At 37.7% G+C, this 20,421-nt stretch overlaps 1 protein-coding gene across 1 annotated transcript in view; it reads right to left on the reverse strand.

Moving 5' to 3' along the window:
- Positions 1–471: 471 nt before the first annotated feature.
- LOC124615366 (F-box/WD repeat-containing protein 5) overlaps positions 472–20,421 on the reverse strand; it is an 80,872-nt gene continuing 60,922 nt past the window's right edge. The window contains exons 5-9 of the mRNA XM_047143185.1: positions 18,048–18,486; positions 17,766–17,935; positions 16,233–16,626; positions 2,369–2,581; positions 472–1,442 (exon numbers count right to left, since the gene is read on the reverse strand). Of these exons, the coding sequence (XP_046999141.1) occupies positions 1,175–1,442; positions 2,369–2,581; positions 16,233–16,626; positions 17,766–17,935; positions 18,048–18,486 (1,484 nt within the window). The 3' untranslated portion in view covers positions 472–1,174. The remainder of the gene's footprint in view (positions 1,443–2,368; positions 2,582–16,232; positions 16,627–17,765; positions 17,936–18,047; positions 18,487–20,421) is intronic.

Here is a 20,421-nt window from a genome sequence, read left to right on the forward strand (position 1 = left end):
TTACTGAATTTCGAACTTGGTGCATCCCCAACTCAGCTATTACTTTCAACTTTTTATAATCACTTCTTTCTCGTCCTTTTCTACTTTCCTCCTAGATTTTGACTGGATGATTCATTTCACTTATTTCTCTTCCTCGTAACTCACCTTTATTTATCACTGTTCTTCTATCATCTCTGGTTGAATCTGTTGATGTTCATGCTGCACTGTGCATCATTTATCAAAATGTGAGACTTGCTTAGCAGCTTTGTCTAGGGGATGGCAGTAGTAGTATTCTCAATGTTTGCTTTAGCTCATTTTGTGGGTGTTACCTTGAGCCTTCAACTTTCCCTGCAGGTGTGTGTGTGTGTGTGTGTGTGTGTGTGTGTGTGTGTGTGTGTGTGTGTGTGCATGCGCGCTTTTTTTCCTGTACTAGTGTTCAAGAAAACTGACTTATTTACAGGGACAGAAAAACATGTCAATAGCCAATCAATCACTTTTGCAGTAAGTATTGCATTTTTATTTATCATTACATAGTGCCATTTGTAATTTCAGACATTTTTGAATTATCATTGCCTTTTTTTTTTTTAGGCAACAGTTCCGTATATTCTTCAGACTTCAGCATAAAATTCAAGAAAATCATCACAGGTTCATAAAAAAGCAGCAAGTAATATTACATGCAGTGAAATATCAGTTTGTACATGAGGAGACATGAAAATATAATAAAAGTGTGATAACAAGCTCAGTCAAGTTGCTCATAAATCATCACATCAAATTTAACAAAATTTAAATCTAATGTGAATGAAGAGTGATGGTTCATTAGTACAATTCTTAGATACTAAACTTTGTGAACAGAGGATGCCATTTTTAAAAGTATATAATAAAGCACACATCAAAATTCTGTCATACTTACTAACTTTTTCACCTTTTCAATAAAATGTCTTAGACAAAAGAATACTTTTGTGTCTTATAAGTTCGCATTGTGATATTTACTTTTTCTTTACATGTATAATGAAAATCTAAGTTATCACTAGTAGTGAATGATAAACATGAAGCATAATTATGTGATCTGCACATAGTGCATTTTAAGTATTTTCCAGCATCTGGATATCTATATAAACAAGACAGATCTATGAAGTAATAAAATATTACAGTTACCATGTACATATATATCTGACATGTATTAAATAGACCACAGTCATAACAGTTTTCTAGTCTTAAGATTGGTTCTTTTTCTATCACATGTTTCGATTCCTTGTTGCAGGGAACTTCTGTCAAGACTCAAGCTCTTCACTTTATTTCTTGATCTCCAGACTTTCACTGTGTAATCATCAGAGGCTGTTACTAACATTTCAGGATCTGCTGGGTTGAATGCAACACAGCTCACAACATCCGAATGTGGAAATTTAGCTAAACATATACCATAATGACGATCCCACAAATAGCCATGTCTATCTTCTGCACCACTGAAATTTAGAATAAAAATCTTATTTTTCATTGTATAAGCATTTTAAAAAAGAGATTAATTGGAATAAGGGTGATTCTAGGACAGAAAATAAATTTCTATTACGGGGATAGGTCACTATTCACCAAACAAAGAATGGTGGTGGTAATGGCAGGCAGGAACAAGGAAAAGTCTGTTACCAGTGGAAGGGGGTGGGCAGGGGGGTGGTGGGTGGTAGGGAGAGGGAAAAGAGAGAGAGAGAGAGAGAGAGAGAGAGAGAGAGAGAGAGAGAGAGAGAGAGAGAGAGAGCACTTTATGGGGAATATCACTCATCTGCTTAGCAGTTTTTCCTAATTCCTGTTTGCTACTTTTTTAGTGTGCCAATAGTAATGTCTTTGTAAAGTTAATTAAAGTGAGAAGTATAGAAAGAGGATTCTCATTTTCTATAACAGCTGTATATGGGACATTTATACTGCAAGCATGCAGACCACATAAAGGTCAAGTTAGAGCCATCTCAGACTGACTGACTCTGATACCTCCTTCTTCACCTTTGTTTACCTTCATCCTCCTACAGGTGGGTCTTTTTATCCTGGGTTCTGAGTGAACAGCCATTCCTTTTTAACCTTTCCCAAGCTACCTCTCTCTCCTCCTTGATGAAGGAAATACTAGTTCTGAAAGCTAGGTAGTGTGTCCCATTTACTTTTGCATTTGTCTATCGACAGTACTGCACATATTGTCTCCTGAAGGTAAGTGGGCCTGCTGGCCAACAATTCTGTTTCATAATTGGTTTCCAAGTTATTGCAAGATTAATATAATGATTTCCTCAAATGATCAGCATGATCAGATTCTGAGTACAACAAAAGCAAAAAAATTGTCCTTGTTATATAAAGCATGCTCTTTAATATAACATTCTAATTTATGTGCAAGGAAAACAAACATTTGTATTACCTGGCTACATATTCATCAGATACATCAAGGAAGATGAAGAAACATTCATTATTTGGTGTATATGCTTTGTGAGATCGTAACATTGTTCCCACTTCTTTCAGGGTAACTAAATCTATAACATGAATGTCAATTTCTTGAGCTATGGGTGGTGGATCCAATGGATTTGTAATAACGTATCCTCTGGGCCATGGCCTGGTGTTTACGTAGAGATACCTGCAAGCAGAATAGATAAATAATTTGAGAAAGTTTTCCTTTATAACTAGTGAGAGCTTAAAAGTAGTCTTGACTGACATTATGAAATCATTTGTGGTCTGCATTATGATTTACAATATTTTTATTTTCCAACATTATTACTCATTTTCTGACAAAGTTCACCAACCTAAGACAAAAATTGAGATAACACATGTTTAAATGCCACTGTGTTTTAACAATGCACTGATTCATCACTTGATATAACAATATTTTTCATAATCCATTACTTATGTGATGCTTATATTTTGTAGGTTTTTGTGGAAGGTAGAATACATACCTGACATCAAGTTTCTGTTGTTTCCTGATGCTTATAGTACCCAAAAGAGTTTGTTATACACAAACCACAGAAAGCGTGTATGCGTATACACAGTAAATACAGTGCTGTGTTACTTTCTAGAGAAAAACAAATTATGGCTTTTCGATGCCCAGTACAACATCAACAAAAAAATACAACAGTAGGGTTTGTATACTCTCTGGAGAAAGTGTAAGGAAACTTCAGGATCAAAGATACTATGTACAAACAGTACCTCAAGTAATTCTGAAATGTTTTATTGCCTTCCTACACACAAATTTAGTTGGCCACGCTATAACAATACTCTAGAGGAAACAAAGCATTGAAGTTATTTTTAATGCTGAACATCTTGCTCCATTTTCTGGAAATGATATTTTAATATTAAATATGTTTTAATTTGTGAGGACATTCTTTAATAAAAAAGTAATTCAAATGAATAATAGTAAAATGCTTATTTTAAAGAAAAAGTTTTTATATTCTACTGTAACACCATTACATTGCACCACTAGGGATTCTTTGATGACAGCTGTAATCAACATACAGTAATTGGCAACAAAATCATGTTCTTACGTGCATGCATTTTTCCTCAGTTGCGCCCCATCAATTAATCGTTTTACACCTTAATTAACTACTTCTGCAAATAAATATTTTTGTCTACTTTTACATAGATTTTGAATATAATAGAGGGAAACATTCCACGTGGGAAAAATATATCTAAAAACAAAGAAGATGTGACTTACCAAATGAAAGCGCTGGCAGGTTGATACACACACAAAAATACACACAAAATTCTAGCTTTCGCAACCAATGGTTGCTTCATCAGGAAAGAGGGAAGGAGAGGGAAAGACGAAAGGATGTGGGTTTTAAGGGAGAGGGTAAGGAGTCATTCCAATCCCGGGAGTGGAAAAGCGTTTGCGGAGGGAATGTAAATAAAACTTAATGGGGTCATTGTGGGGATGTTGTGAGGGTGACATGGTATTAGAAGGTGGAAAGTGTGACATGAGGCTGAAATGAAAATGAAAATAAAAATATATGGGGAGAGATAAAGGTGAACTGGAAAGCAACTGGAGATCTGGTGTGAAAAAAGGCGAAAAAGGGTTGGTAAAAGCTGAGCTATGCTGATCCTGTGGTGAACTTGGGTTGGCAAACAACGATGTGCACAAAGGTTAGGTGGTTGTGTTGCCTCCAAAACACGTTAAAGGATGGAGAAATTCGGGAAAATTTCGAAAAAACTGCATGCAAATGTATTAAAAGGAGTGGTTTTGTGGTGGCAGATTATGAAAATGAGGCTAACAATTGTCTGACGAAGAAATAATGACGTTAAAACCTGTGAGAAGCGGCTAAAAATGATCAGTGATGTGGGAAAAACGGAAATGGACATAAAGTGAAAGTTATTAGAATTAGCCGAAATGGTTGTTTAATAGGTGAAAGGAACTGTTTGTGAACTGCAAATGGTGGATTTTATAGCAGCGGTAGTGTTGAAAGCGGAAGAAAAAAAAATTTTTTTTTTTGTTATGGTTTGGAAGTGGGTTACGTCAAAGTGAAACTACTTGCAAAAACAGAAAGAGAAAATGTAATTGTTGGGTTCAAATTAATTATATGGATTGGAATGACTCCTTACCCTCTCCCTTAAAACCCACACCCTTTCGTCTTTCCCTCTCCTTCCCTCTTTCCTGATGAAGCAACCATTGGTTGTGAAAGCTAGAATTTTGTGTGTATGTTTGTGTTTGTTTGTGTGTCTATCAACCTGCCAGCACTTTCGTTTGGTAAGTCACATCTTCTTTGTTTTTAATATAATGGAAGGAAACATTCCACGTGGGAAAAATTATATATAAAAACAAAGATGAGGTGACTTACCGAACAAAAGCGCTGGCAGGTCGATAGACACACAAACAAACACAAACACACACACAAAATTCAAGCTTTCGCAACAAACTGTTGCCTCATCAGGAAAGAGGGAAGGAGAGGGGAAGACGAAAGGAAGTGGGTTTTAAGGGAGAGGGTAAGGAGTCATTCCAATCCCGGGAGCGGAAAGACTTACCTTAGGGGGAAAAAAGGACAGGTATACACTCGCACACACGCACATATGTGTGGATGGATATGTGCGTGTGTGCGAGTGTATACCTGTCCTTTTTTCCCCCTAAGGTAAGTCTTTCCGCTCCCGGGATTGGAATGACTCCTTACCCTCTCCCTTAAAACCCACTTCCTTTCGTCTTCCCCTCTCCTTCCCTCTTTCCTGATGAGGCAACAGTTTGTTGCGAAAGCTTGAATTTTGTGTGTGTGTTTGTGCTTCTTTGTTTTTAGGTATATTTACATAGATTTTCATAGAGTTCCTTGGTAAAGTCCACAAAAAAACAATACCCTGTCCAATACAGCTCACATTTTAACACAAATATACAACACTACACACGTGTTACAACTTGGAGCAATTTATTTCATTTTTTCCTTCTTTTCTGTAATAACATTGTTGTCATCATTTCAAATACATATGTAAAGTGGTTTGTATTATGAAACTATTTACTCTGAAAAACCCAACCGATAATGTGGTGTTGCCACTGGTACCTTGTTCAGATCAGATAGATAAACCTTTCCACTGTATAAATAATATCTGAGATACTGAGTAGACTGATAGGGAAAGCAAGTACCACACAGGAAGTTGGCAATGTGTGTTACACAGATGGTATGTACTGAGCAGACAGTTACGTTGGGGCCATTTCTCATAACTCTGCAGGTGGGAACAGGTACTACAACATGTTCTTGGTTCTCACCACCCACCTGGCCTAATTTTACATTAATTTCTGTGGTCTCACAGCATTTCTTCAGAGTAGCTATGCCTTTCTTCATGCCCTTTTAGCTTTCTCCATCTTTCATTTTCTCTCCTGTCTATTTTTCCTGTTGCCCTCCCACCTATAAGGCACTTAACTTTTTGCTCTTATTAACTCATGCATTATGTTTCAGCAGTAATCTCTGTGTTGCATACACCCTATTTTCCACCTTTAAGCTCTCAGGTTTTCAAATCTTGTCCGGCACAGTCCTCAACAATCATTCTTTCCTTCTCATTCTAACTGATAAGTTTCCCCTAATTCCGGGTTCTGAGCAAATTTTCTGAACTCTACCCCTTTTCCTGAACCTCATCAGTCATTTTCTTTCACCACTCTTCCTTCCCCTTTAACCCTTCTGCCAGGAGGAGGAGCCACTGGCTTCAAAAGCTAGCAAACTGTAATACCTTTTATAGGTGTGTTCTCCTCCCATTGCTTCATGAGTAGTGTTTTCTTATCTATCCAATTACTTATATTTTCAACAATTGATTATTTTCGTTGATACTCCAGAGTTAGCTTTATATCATTCTTTGGTTACAATTAGTTGTTATAATATTAAGTAAGACGAGTTACAATTAACAATATTCACATTTTGTATAAACGACCAATCATTACACACTTAATCTTAATAAAAGTAAATTTTACAGGGTTCATGTTGTGTATACTTGATTGCTGCTCTCTATCTTTATGCTTGGCTAGAGTATTGAAAAAATCAGAACTAATTATTAACGTGGTCAGATCAAATACCAAAGGTAGTGTTACATCTTGCCATTGGGTTGAAGATTTTCTCCGCTGTATATTCAAATGGTATCTTTTCATTTATCTGCAATGATTGTAATGGAGAATTTAATGTTATGTATATTTTGTCATGTTTTATGTAAATTCTATGCAATATTGGTGTAGAAGGGAGTGTTATGGCCCAGTAGGTTAAAAATTATCTCTGTAATTAAAAACAATGAGGCATACAGTTGAAGGCGCCGGAAGAAAAGGAAGGGACAGTTTTGACTGAGATGAGTTCATGGAAATAAATGTTCGGTGGCTGTGGGCACAGTAACCTTTTTTTTTTTTTTTAACTTTGGAATGTTACATGTAAAGTGGAACCACAAAGAGGGACAGTTTAAGGAAGTGGTTTAACTGGTTCAGTTTTTTGGAAGATCTGCAGGAGAGTAATGAAGAATTTGTTGGAGACTGATCATGGTGTCATTGTTGGGCATTTAATTGCAATTTTAATATCAGTTCATCCGTCCACCTACAGCAGACCAATGTGAGGACCACAGACACATGTGACAGGAAACTGCATCCACTCTAGCTTTCATTCTTCTTGAGGCACACTCCAACTCTCTGAAAACCACTAGGAAGGGGGGGGGGGGGGGTCAACAACCTTTGTACAAAAAAAGGGGGATTAGGAAATTGTCATATGCTATTTGTGTAAGTCAAAAAAATTGGAACTGAAGAGGTAAGATCCCAGCTTCAGTGAGGGAACTGTTTATGGGAGCAATTTAGGAGACATCAGTAACCAGTCTTAATTCAATAATTTCAAAGCCAAAAGTGCCACTGACTCATAAATCATTGTCTAGTGAAGAGGAGATCATAGCCTCGTAAATATGGAGCACGGTCTGCACCTCAATATGCGTGAACAAGGAAGGAAAGGGCGTTCAACTTTCCCATACATCTAGTCTTTATTCAATGAATATGGGGCAGCCATGTCAGATTTTTATCAAAGTTGAGTCCCAACATTCCGGACTGTGCAAAAATGTCCAAGTGAAAGACACCTTAAATACCTAAGTGGATTTCTGGGTCAGAGTGAATCATGTTAGGGTGACAAAAATGCATGACCCACAATTCTCACAAGAGAAAATTGGAAGCCATATGAAGAGGTCCCTTCAGGTGAATCCTTGGAGCTGGCATTCAGCCATGACTATTGATTGGGAGCTATTTTTCTTGTTAATTGTCTCTTTGGCCTATGAAACCATGTGTGTTCTCTACATTCTTCCAACTGTCATTTCTATTCCTGGCTTTCATGGTCCATTCTCCTTTTCTCGTTCCTGTTGCCTCCGTATTCTTGCTGATATCCTTCCATCTTGTCCGTGGCCTCCTCAACCTCTTCTGCCCTTCACGGATCCTGAAAATGCTACTCACAGTAGTCTTTCCTCTTCCATCCTGATCAGGTTTCCTGCCCAAATCAATTTTCTTTTCTTCATTATTGGCCAATATCAGATAGCAAGTATGGTTCTGCCAGTTCCTGGTTTTTTAATATTTTCCATTCCTGTGACTGAGTGTCCCTCTTTGGGCCAAATACTTTCCTTAATATGTTTCTCTTAAAAACCAACAGTTTTTGTTCATCTATTTTCCTTAATGAAAGCATTCCAGGCCCATACACAGCTACCAGGACATTACACTCTAGTACAGTCCAATTTTAAAACTTCTTGAAACTGATCTACTGCACAATACACCTGTAAGCCAAAATTGCTCAATCTGCCACTGCAGTTCTTCCTTAATCTCTCTTTCCATTCTATTCTGTTCACTAAAAATGTTTCCCAAATATTTAAATATGTCTATTCTCTTAAATGTGACTTCTTCAACTGTCAATTGATTGTAGCCCTGCTTTTGTAATATTTCTGCAAGAATTTGTCATGAGCTGCATGCTCTCTCTGCCACCGTTTATTCAAACAACATCTATCACATGTGCAAATCATTTTATAGTGTTATTACAAATACAAATATCACTGTACAGAGTGGATGCAACCATGGCAGCTGTTGATAGACATTGCTTTTTTGGCTGGATTTAAGGATTAGGATGATTTTATCCCTCCATTACAAAGGGAAAACACCGTCTAGCTGAATATCGTTAAAGACCCTGAGTAGACAGAGTCCATAAGTTTCATTCAGACATTGGACCATTTGATTTTGAATCTAATCAGGGTCTGGGACCATATCATGTACCCAGTTAGTGAAAGGATCATTACGTAATTCAAATTTAGGGGGAATAAAAGATAGGGAGATGTTTCCAACTTGTCTTCTATTCACTCGGGAGGTAAGAGACGTAGTGGGTCACAAGATGACAATAAGAACCTACACATCTGTAGACATACCACCACAAAAGAGATTCAGAATAGTTGATAATCTTTGGCAGTCCAACAGACTATGGAGATTGACCTACACCTGGGATGAAAAGGTGACACACAGCAATTCCAGCATTCCTTATTACTGCATTTAATTAGGTAATGCGGTTTGGCACAGAGCCACTGAAAACAATGAGGGTGCTACGAGAAGGATATCACTTGAGATGTAGGAGAGCCCTTCGATGGTCTTCAACAGCTGTTGTAATGTCTCTGGTCCACCATGTTACTGACCAACAGTGAAGGGGAACACTAAAATGGGGATAGCAGTTCCATTTCCACAAGTATTTGCATTGGAGACATCTCTCACAACCTCACTGATGTAATATGACAGAGGAGGGATGAAGGTGACAGCAGAGGTGTACAACTGCCACTGTGCCCTTGGGAAAGCCCAAGATGGCAACTGCTCTATTGGCCAGTGACAAAGAAGTGTCATGACCACTGAAAAGTGATTGCTGTCAGAAAGATCATTTTATAGTGACCACTTTTACGAAGCCATGACTGGAGGAAGAGGCTGTAAGATCGATAGCCAAAATGGTGCCATGGGCAGCACAAAAGTGGGTAGGATAACCATCATTGAGAAGACAGAGATCAATATCAGATAAAGTAGATCAATGAGATAGCTCCTACCAGATACGTAGTACTCCCGACAGAAGTGGTGTGCATTGATATTTCCAAGTAGAAGACAGGGATTGTAGGGGGGGGGGGGATGATGGTTGGGAGGGGCAGGGGGGAGAGCTGTCAGATTAAGATGGCCATCTGAAAGCGCACAAGTGCCCTGTCTGACAATAAGCACACACTGCAAATGGTAAACACGAGGATTTTTTTCACTCTTACTGCTATTGTTTCTAGTGTACAGAAGGGAATCCACTTACTGATAACTTTTGGGCAAACCAAAGTACAGATTGACAGAAAAGATTTCCTAAAATACATTTATGATGTCACTGACAAAGACCACTGGCTTAGCACATAGAAATTACCCTCTATCAGTCCGGCTACAAAGCAGGAAATGAGGGGAATAAGTTTCTGCAGTTTGCTTGATTTTGCTTTCCTCCCATGGTGTGACCAAGGAGAGAGAGTTTTTGGGTCATAACAATCTATGTCGAAACCTTCAGGTCCATCTGGAGAGACTGCCAGAGGCTCAAGGTTGCGGGTCTTTTCACTGTGAGGTATTCACAACGATGTCGTCAACTCCGGTCAAGGGCTCTTCTCCCAAGCACCACCAAGCCACTGCAATGGCCACTGGGCTTGACTGCCATTATGTTGCTCCCATTAGGTCAGGCACCTATTCCTTGGTATGCATAGGCTTGGTCATCAACAATGCGATGCCGGATCAATTAGGGAGTCTACCAATGTGTGGGTGCCTGATGACCCATGCAGTGGTGGGTATTGGGCATCTCATCATTACACATTTAGAGATATCCCAAACATCAGATCTGCCAAAAACCATACACTGTCTTAATGTCGCCTTCTACTACATTCTGGCTGTTTGAGCACTGATAATCTGCTGGATTGTAGTAGGAGGTGACATAAGATTGTATGTAGTTTTTGACAGATTATTATGACAACGGAAATGTCCCAAAACATGTGATGAAGAGATGTGAATAAAAAATATGTTGGTGACCAAGACTAGGATATTTCTATTCCATTCAAACAAAAGTTAACTGAAACGAATGTTGTAAAATAAGGTTTTTGAAAAAAAAGTTGGGAAGAACCATTATCAATTTTCTATTGGCAAATCAAGCTGTTTACAAGGAATCTGTCCTACAGATCAAATCTGAGAAAAGATTTTCTCAGAGAATAAGACTGCAGCACAGGAAGGAAGAATTACTGCACTGGCAAGGGACCCCATACCCACCACACATCTACTAAAGAAAGGAGGCCCATGGAGGATGAATGCTTCACACTACCGCTCATATGCTCCAAATCTAGGGGTGTTTGTAACCAGGAGATCTAAGATGTTACCCTTCACAACTCGGTTCTCTATCTGGTCACTTTCAGATCAGGCATTTACAACAATTTCACACTTTTCTCTGTCCTTACTACGCATGCTAATCAATTGAGTCTCCTGGTCCACAGCTGGTAAGTTGAAATCTCCCTGTACTACTATAGCATAACCAGAAAATTTATGCCCTTCTCCAAGCTTTCCTTGAGATATTTCACCATTGCTCATTTGAGTCACAGAGTCTGCAGAAGTATCCAATTATCAAGTTTAAACTACCTTTAAAACTTTCATTTATCCAATTTATTTTGCATTTTGATTCTGTTCTAGCTTCACTAGATATTATCACATTGTTTACAGCACCATCATCCATCTATCTTTGCAAAATACATTCCAATAAGTACTTAGAATTTCATTGCTAGTAACACCTGGTATCAGCTTTGTTTCTGTCCATATGTGGGTATTATTAACATTTACAAATGGGATCCTTACACAGATGTTCTTAGAATTAAATGCTACTATATAAACATTCTCTCTCTCTCTCTCTCTCTCTCTCTCTCTCTCTCTCTCTCTCTCTCTCTCTCTCTCTCTCTCTCCCCCCCCCCCCCCCCCTCTCTCTCTCTCTCCCTCCCTCTCTCTCTCTCTCTCCCTAGTCCGTCATGAAGACTGTTACTACCTGTAATGAATGAGGCCAATATTGATACCTCCATGAAATCAGAATGCAACTTACTAGGCCTTTGGAGGGATTTCCCTATTAAAAATCCATGTGTGCACCACATGTACTTTGTTACCCCAGTATCCATTTTCTGTATGTAGTACATGCCTGATCTATTAAGAGGAGTCCCACAACTCTCCACCCAACATCAGCAATGGAGAAATCTACATCCAAGATCATCACAAAAATGCGTGAGCCTCTGTTTTAAGCCCTCCTGTCAACTCGATACAACACAACTGTGATCAGTGGTGGTGGTGTAGTAGTGCTCTGCAGCTGGAGCTATACTCTTGTTGGATAAGCTAAGAGTTATTACAGAAGAGGGACTAGCATACTGAAGCCTAGTGATTATCTGTGCTAGATGAATTGATTACTGGTGTAATCATTGCAGCTAAAGAAACTGTGTCTTATTTCACAATACACTGGCCAGTGAAAAAGAAACTTAAGTGCGATAGAAATTTGGCAATCTAAGACACTCATCGCTGCAGTGCCTCTAATCTCATTTAAGAACAGTGGTTTAACAAGATACATCCTGATTTGAAAACATTTACCAACAAAGACAGTGTACAGTCAAACTAGCTTCCCTTCACACTCTTGCACCACGATACAGACTAACAGTGTAAATTGAAAAGAAGATCTTAGTGTCCACATATACAGTATGAAACTTTTAGTTCCGCCATTTTTACTGAACATAAATCACTGTTTAATCCTTTTGGGAACCAGAAGCAACATCTCTGAGAAGACAGCTCTGCGGTTGCAATGCTGAACATTGTTCCTAACCAAATACAATTATGAACTCCATTTTATGCCGATCTCCCAATATGCAGTCACAGACAGACTGTTCTCCTTTCCAAGTACCCCAACTCAAGATTTCAACTGTGCTCTGTCTTTAGGTTGATGCAGAAGTATTATAAGACCTATAACGCTTCCTGGTTATGGTTGTTTACATCACACAAGATCAAACTCCTGCTCAACAAACATAGACTTGTTACACACTTCTGCCCTCCAGCACCACTTGATACTGGTTAATGGCATTGTGCTTCTTGGTGCTAAAAGCACAGGGCACTATGTGGTTATCTCTCTGCCAGTGTGCCCACAGTTCCTGGCTCCGTATCGCTGTAGACAGTTGGGGATTACCAGGATAAATTTTAAAAATAGGTACCCCCACATACTGGGTAGATATGGATGCTACCGAATGTGCACTGTGGTCAGATCAGCAAACCATGGAAGCACCTGCAGCTAAACATCACAGGGCAATTTCAGCACACAATATGGTTTGCAGCAGTGGTTGCACTATCAAAATCTTTTTCAACCTCCAGATGTGTTCCACCACAGCAAAAGCCTGGTAGCAGCATTGATAAAACTACCTACAATTAGGGAATCCTCATGCACTTTATGACTACTATGGCCTGAAGTTTACTTTATGTTAGTTGGCTGACTTCTATACCCAAAACATGGATCATGTTATGGCACCAGCCTTCACCTTAAATGCAATGGTGAAGTTGTGAGGGTGATGCAGGCATTCAAGGTATGCAAGCTTAAGGAGGTACAAGGACCCAAATCAGATGACGTTTTTGAGTTATTTTTGATTACACGTAGGATGACAGTAGAGAGAGCCTGCAGACTGATACGCATTCTCCACTGGTAGCCTCATGTACAATTCTTCAACTGCTACACCCAATACTTTAGACTCTGGTAGTGCCAATGCCCAGTACAGCAGTCTGGGTTTGCATATTTGAAGGAACACAAGGATTGTTATTCACCACAAGGATCCACCATTTTATCTACTGCTTGTTTCTCTTGTCTAATGATGCTAAAAAGACTCAGAACCCACTTAACCATGGAGCGGGCACGCACCTGTGTATAAAGTGCATCAATCACAAATAACAATGTTTTGTACTGTTTCATTGCTGTTTTACAATAGTGAGCCCACACCTACTCCTCCATTACTGCATCAGCTAACACAGTAATAAGTTGTGTTGTCATTGTCCAAGTGAGCAGCAGCAACATAAAACAAACAGTAAGGTAAGTAAGACAAAATTTACAATTTGTGCATGAAAATGACCCAAATTCTGAGCTAGCAGCACAATCCCACAATGAGGTAGTTATCTATGAGATAATCAGTAATCAAATAAGCAGCTGATAGGGATCCAATGCAACTGCACTGTTTAATGCTTGGAGTGGGTCATTATTGTGGGGCAACACTTCTGTGTGGCAACAGAGTGAAACAATGAAAGGTATATTTTATTATTTTTTAATTAAACAGTGATTTAGTTCATATAATGTTAGTTTATTTTATTGTAGTTTAATTAAACAAAGACTGGCTTGTAATTTTGTTCATACGTGTTTACCTAGGCAACACAGGCAGCTATTCTTTACGTGTGTAGAAAGTGTGCCACGTACCTGCTTGTGTTATGAAAAACGGTGCGCCCACTTGAGGCATAAATACTTGCACTAGTTGTGACTAATCTAGTATCAACACAGTTGGCTTCTTATGATTGCATGTGCCTGATGTTTGAACTTCTTGTTATTGTTTGGATGGAGACTACTACTTGTGATTTTTGCAGGCTTTTCACTTCACTTCATGGATGGTATTTTGACTATCACCACTTGTAGGTGTAATGGTGCTTTACAATAGGTCCAAATTCTCTTTGAATGTTTTTTTTTAGTGCACTGCTTGGCTCAGGTCATCATTAACTGGAGGAACTTGGATTTTAGATATTGTCATTTTAGATACCTTAAAAATATCTTTCACTGAGGCTAAATCTCAAACCTAGTGAAAACACCACTGCTCTAACTACTGAAGTGGGTACAGTCTTTCGCATAGGTACAGGTAAAGCTATCATCAACTCTAAGTTTGGTTTGACAACAGTGATTTACTAGGTGCAGTTTACTGGAGGTGGTACGCCATTGTCTTTCTCCAACCTTTGAACTGACTTACCCAGCCAGCTATAGCAGAGCATACATTCCAATGTGGATTTCAAACCATGGTGAGCTAAAGATTTTTCACACTGAGAAAAACTGCTAGAGTTGCTAGAAGCCCATTATATTAGATAAAGAAACTAGTTTCATCATTTTCCTGTATTGGGAAATTGTTGTGCCTCCCATAGTAACTAGAAAGGTTTGAGGAATATTTTCTTGGAACTCACTTTGAGGTGTCAAAACATGCTGTAAACCAGATTATGCACTGGAAGTTTCAGACAACAGCAAACTGGTCTCCCATATGTAAGTGTCCATTCAGCATAGGTGGAACTTAAGTCCCAACCATCTATCAATCACTCTGTGCTGCCAGGATATTAGTGGTTTATGTAGATGGAATGTTAACAAAGTACTCGGCCATAATGTGGCTGACACCTATCGGCTTTTTTGGAGACACTTATTCTTTACTAGGGGGACAACTCAGTCTCTCACTGTAAGCCTCTTGACTGTTCCCAGACAGATGATGTAGGTTCAATGACTTACTGAGTAAAGGAAACCCTGTCATAATCTCTTCTTGCTCTTCTTTAGCTGTAAAACTTTGTAGCCTTATATTAATATTTGGATCATTAAGGCCAGGTTCTCATTCAAAATGGTCAAAAATTCAAATTTTTTGAAAGGTATATGTGTTGGAGTGAAAAGGTTTTTTTATCCATGCATTACAAAAGTTTCTACAGTCCATTGTTCAAAGCAGTGTCACGGCTGCTGTGGGACACACTCAGCCGGAGATACCTGATTCAGGTAGAAAACGTGTTGTGCTGTGACGCACATTCACAAAATGATTTATATCGCAGTATGCATGCAAACACATTTGCCGAAAAATCTGACGAACAACGTGTGCAGGCTGTCGATTGCAGCATACCCAGCTCATCCAGATCGGCTTTTCTTAACAAGAAAAATGAGGGAATTGTTCTCCTGGAACAGGTTGAATTAGAGGAAGGGTTGATATATGGTGCTGGTATTGCAGCCCTAAACATAAGTAATTTTTTTTTTTTTTTTTTTTTTTTTTTTTTTTGTCAAATTTTGGTCAAAGTTGGTCAACACACAATTTTTTGTCCACTGTATTGAATTAGCCAGTTTGAATTTTGAAAATCTAAATTCAGGTTCATGTTCAGCAACATCAAAAATATATCACACCACGTAGTTTTTATGCAAATTGAACTAATAAATACGTATAAAAGTTTTCCTCAACTTTACACAGGTTTTTCTTGAGAAATGATTTGTCGAAACTCCGTGCAGCATAAAATAAAAACTATTCAACCTATGAACTTCTAGCCACTTTTCGTAGTACGTTATACCTATAACATATGAAACTTTTAGTATAAACTATTTTTTGTAAAGCCATAAAGAGAAAATTCCCAAAAACTCAAACTCAAACTTTAAGTTAGCACCATATCATTAAATTTAAGGTTATTTCATTGTAGATATGTAAAAGCTTCCATAAATTTAATGTAGTAAGAACCCTTGATCAAATGATAATTATAGATGCCATTTTTTTCTTCTACAATAAAGTCAAAAGTATGATCAATCATAATTCCCAAACAGATCCTTTGTATGTCTTTTCCTTGTCTCAAAAAAATTTGCAACCTTTGTCTACTTTTTGTTCGTAGGAATGAGAACCTGGCCTTTTAAGGGTTATTGGATTTACATCCAAAGGTTGTCTTTTTTCCAAATAATAGTTACAGTCCATTTCAACACTTGAATGGAAGGCGACAATGGTAGTAACTCATAGTTTGTTAATGAAATACTCACCTGTGATCTGGTGATAATCCCATTCCTATAATATGGCCATGAAGATCAATAACATGGTCTACTTTGTCAAATTTGTGAGCAACCTCATTATAGTCAAGCCAGTTAGGTTCTGGTATGGGCACTTCAGCATTCCTGAGTTCCTTTTCTCTAGCTCTCGCAGCTATTCGTTCTCTCAGCGATGGTCCAGGATCCAGTTTCTGAGGAAACGAAACTGACGTAATACGTTTGAATCCTATTAAATGTGGAGTATAAGTTTTGGAGCCAGTAGTAAATATTAAATATTTTTCTGGTTGTTGTGCTAAATCATCACTTTCGCTCATGCATTCTTCTGCTTCCATTGATGCCTCAGAATTTTCGGAAGCATTTTCATCTGTTCCATCCACTGTGTCCCTGTCTGTAACAGCAAAAAGAAACTTACAGTTGAGAATGAAAAGTGATACAAAATGATTTGCACTTTCGTACAATGGAAGATTTTATAATCCAAGGAATGGTAATCACAAAACATTGCCTGGAGGTAAATGACATTGTAACAATTGCAAATAAAGTCTATAAACAAGCATGCAATCATGTCTCATAGTGTGGATTGCTCGTGTACCGTCATGTACAAATTAAGCGATGTTGATATTCTTTTCAGAATACTCCTAATGATCCGATGATGGCAGTAAGCAAACATCAATCACTGTGAATTGTGCAGTAATGTGCAATCAAGACTGATATTTATGAATAAAATGAGTGTTGTAAAAAATATTGTAGACAGAGAAAGGAGAGGGAGGGGGAATCTGGGATCAACTACATTGTTATAATGGATCAAGCTGCAAATAGGTACTTCGTGCAGTTTTTTAATCTCTGCTTGTGTCGAGAAGAAATCCAAAGGCACTGTGCGCAGAAATTTTTGGTTCCATTATCAGAAGTCCCTATTCTGTCTCTATCGGTCAAGCCAACAACTAGATATGAAACAAGTGCTATGAGTGGTGTTATTTTGTGGGTTCTACTAGTAAACCAATATACAATCACTAATTTCCTTTCACAACATTGACCCTGCAACTTCAGAGTAGATTTTTTTTAAATATTAACTTCATGTTAGATTACAAAAAAAGCAGATTTGTTTTTGAATATTACCACCACATAGGACAAGTAACATGTAAATGTAATATTCTGCTTCATAAATTCATTGTTTACTACAACATGAAAGGCTAAAAGAAAAGTGAAGCTTCTGGACCTGCATTGTGTTTTTAATTTACAAAAACTGCTCTAAGCTCATATCTGTACATTTCACATCAACAAGTGAATTGGAATAATAATCATGCATACGAAATTCAGACTAATGTTTTACGCTCACTAAATAGAGCTGACAGAATGTGTCTTATATGAAAATATGAAAAAAATGCAAATAAGTTATGGTCTAATACAAAATAGTTTCAATATAAATAAATGATAGCAGAGGACTAACTCTTTATCATTCTGTTCTTAAAAATGTAACTTTTCTTCAAAGAAATGACCATCTATGTAAGTAACAAAATACTGAAAACTCACCACTTTCATAAAGTCCATATTCTCTACTACCATTACTGCAATCATAGCTAGATCTTCCACATTGTGTTTCTACCCTTCTGTAGTCTGAATTATACTGAATGGAACATGGGTAATCAACAATATCACTTCTTCGACGCCAATTTAAAAAGGCACCTTCAAGGGAATTTGCCCTGAAAGAATTATTTAATCATAATAGTCTAACCTTTAAAAACAATTACATCAACACTGAATACAGAGAAAATATACTCAGGTATTAAATAGTAACTGTATAATAGTACATACTGTAAACATGATGAAACCTGAATTAGTGATTCAGGTGGATCATCTTCAAGACTTCCATTGTATAACAGTGGTGATCCATTCATCTCACTGGTTGATGGATATGGGTTTCTTTTTTCATTATTTAGTGATTTTTGAATGTTATCCATTGGAGACTGTTGGTTACTATTATTAACCTGTGTTGGTGAAGGTGCCAAACAGTTGGCTACCATTATCGCTCGGATAGAGCTGGAGTTGGGGTTGTAGAATGCATACAACTTGCTTGTGATTGGAACATGTTCAGAATTTGCTTCTTGGGATGCTTTATTCAACCACAGGACAGACGTACTGACTAAGTGTGCAAGCCAGTGAAGATCACCTGATAATAAATACTGATCACTGAACCATGTCCCAAATATGTCATATGGTCTGTTTTTCACTCTACACTGCAGGGCAAAACCATCTGAAAAGTAAATTTCACTTTCCTATAGTAACTGCACACTTTCACAACACAGTAGGATCTTGCAATGTGATTTTACTATACAAAAACTGCTCTACACTCATATTTGTATACCCTGCATCAACAAGTATTGGAATACTAATCGTGCATACTGAGTACAGAGCAATATTTTACACTTACTGAATAGAGTTTACAGAACAAGCACTATATGAAAATATCTTTAAAAATTGCAAATCAGTTAATTTTCTAACACAGAATAGTCTTTAGCCCATCAAACCATGAAGTTTACAATACTGCTGTCCCTTAATGAATACATTGTAGTTTTACAACCCAACTTGTGACACAAACTTTCATTTCACTTTGGAGTCAATAAGATACAGCATTCATCTAATTTCTCAGCAATACTCATTACTCAAATTTTTCAAACGTTCACAGACTGTCGCATCATGTAAAATGAGTACAGCTTGTACAAGTAGATGAGAGAGGTCCAGTTTGTAAACAAAAAGTTAAAGAGGTAACAAAAGTTTGGGTGTGATTTTGCAACTCTTTGTTACTATTTACACAAATATTTATTGGCTTCCTATTTTTACCTCTAACACATCATATGAACTTTAAAACTGCACTACTCACCTGCTGTTTATGTACTAGTGTATTTCTGTCATGTTATCATTTCCTTATTCTATGATCCTGAGAGATTCTTACTCCTTGAATATTATACACTGTTTTCCAAACCCTTGACATCTAATTACGTTTATTTTTTGGCAGATAACAAAGACCCCATTAGTACATACCCAAATGTACAACTCTTCTGGCTATATTTATCATCACTGATGTCCAATGCTTCATTTGATTTTTAAGATGATTTTTTGTTGTTGTTGTTGTTTGAGTAATAAAAGCAACCTGTATGTGATGTTTGTTTATTTCAGTTTGCAGCACAAACAGAAAAAAAAACATAACACCAATATGGCTGCCATCAGGGTTGCCACTAAACCATTAATCAAAATTAAGAAACAGTGATGTGTCAAGAAACACAATGCATGTATAAACCTTCCCTCTTGCTGTCAGGTCAACTTCTGCCTGTCACTGTTGATACTCTGGATATATGATAACAGATTCTGAGTTTTATTCTTCCACACATTTATAAATAGTTGTGGAAGATAACACTGCAGTCAGTTCATGCCTAATGGCTAAATTGTCAACATCCCTATGGTGTTAGCCAGTGTAAGGCAGTCCTGATTTAATTATCGTGAAGCAGACATTGTGTTATAGTCAGTCCGTAGTACTCACTCACAACATAAGCATCTCTATGTTATTAGCTGTCAGTTGGCAACATATTTATGTCATTAACCAGTATCAGTGAATCAGCAGTAGTCTTTCATTATGTTAACATCTATGTATCTATGTATCAATCAAATGTAGAATGCTATGATACTATGTGAACCGGGGGGGAGGGGGGGCAAGGGATGCTCGCACTGTGCTCCATCTGGGATCTGGGACACATTTTTGACACTACTCACTACATGAGTACTGCTTTCTTATTGGCCACAAAATCTGGAGATGTTTTAGCGAGCTCTGCTGTCATGGGTTTGAGCAGTTGCGATCATCTCATAGTGCTAACAACTTATAATACTGATGAACAATACTGATACCAACCAAAATATTCTCAGTATTATCAGTACATATTGAGCATGTGAGGGTGAATATTACCCATTTGACAATTCGCCATTATGTTGTTCACATTTTTTGCAGTTTGGCTTCTATATTGTACAGCTGATTTATGCAAAGTTCAAGTGATTTAGATTTTTAAAATAAAAGAAGAAATGATGGCCTTGCTAATAGCGTCTGAAGATATGCCTGTAGCCAAAAACTGCAAAGTTTCTCCTAATTGCTTGTCAACTGGGATTACCTGCCTCACTGCTTTATTTTGTTTTACTGTTC

This window comes from Schistocerca americana, chromosome 5 (assembly GCF_021461395.2).
Source record: "Schistocerca americana isolate TAMUIC-IGC-003095 chromosome 5, iqSchAmer2.1, whole genome shotgun sequence".
NCBI lineage: Eukaryota > Metazoa > Arthropoda > Insecta > Orthoptera > Acrididae > Schistocerca > Schistocerca americana.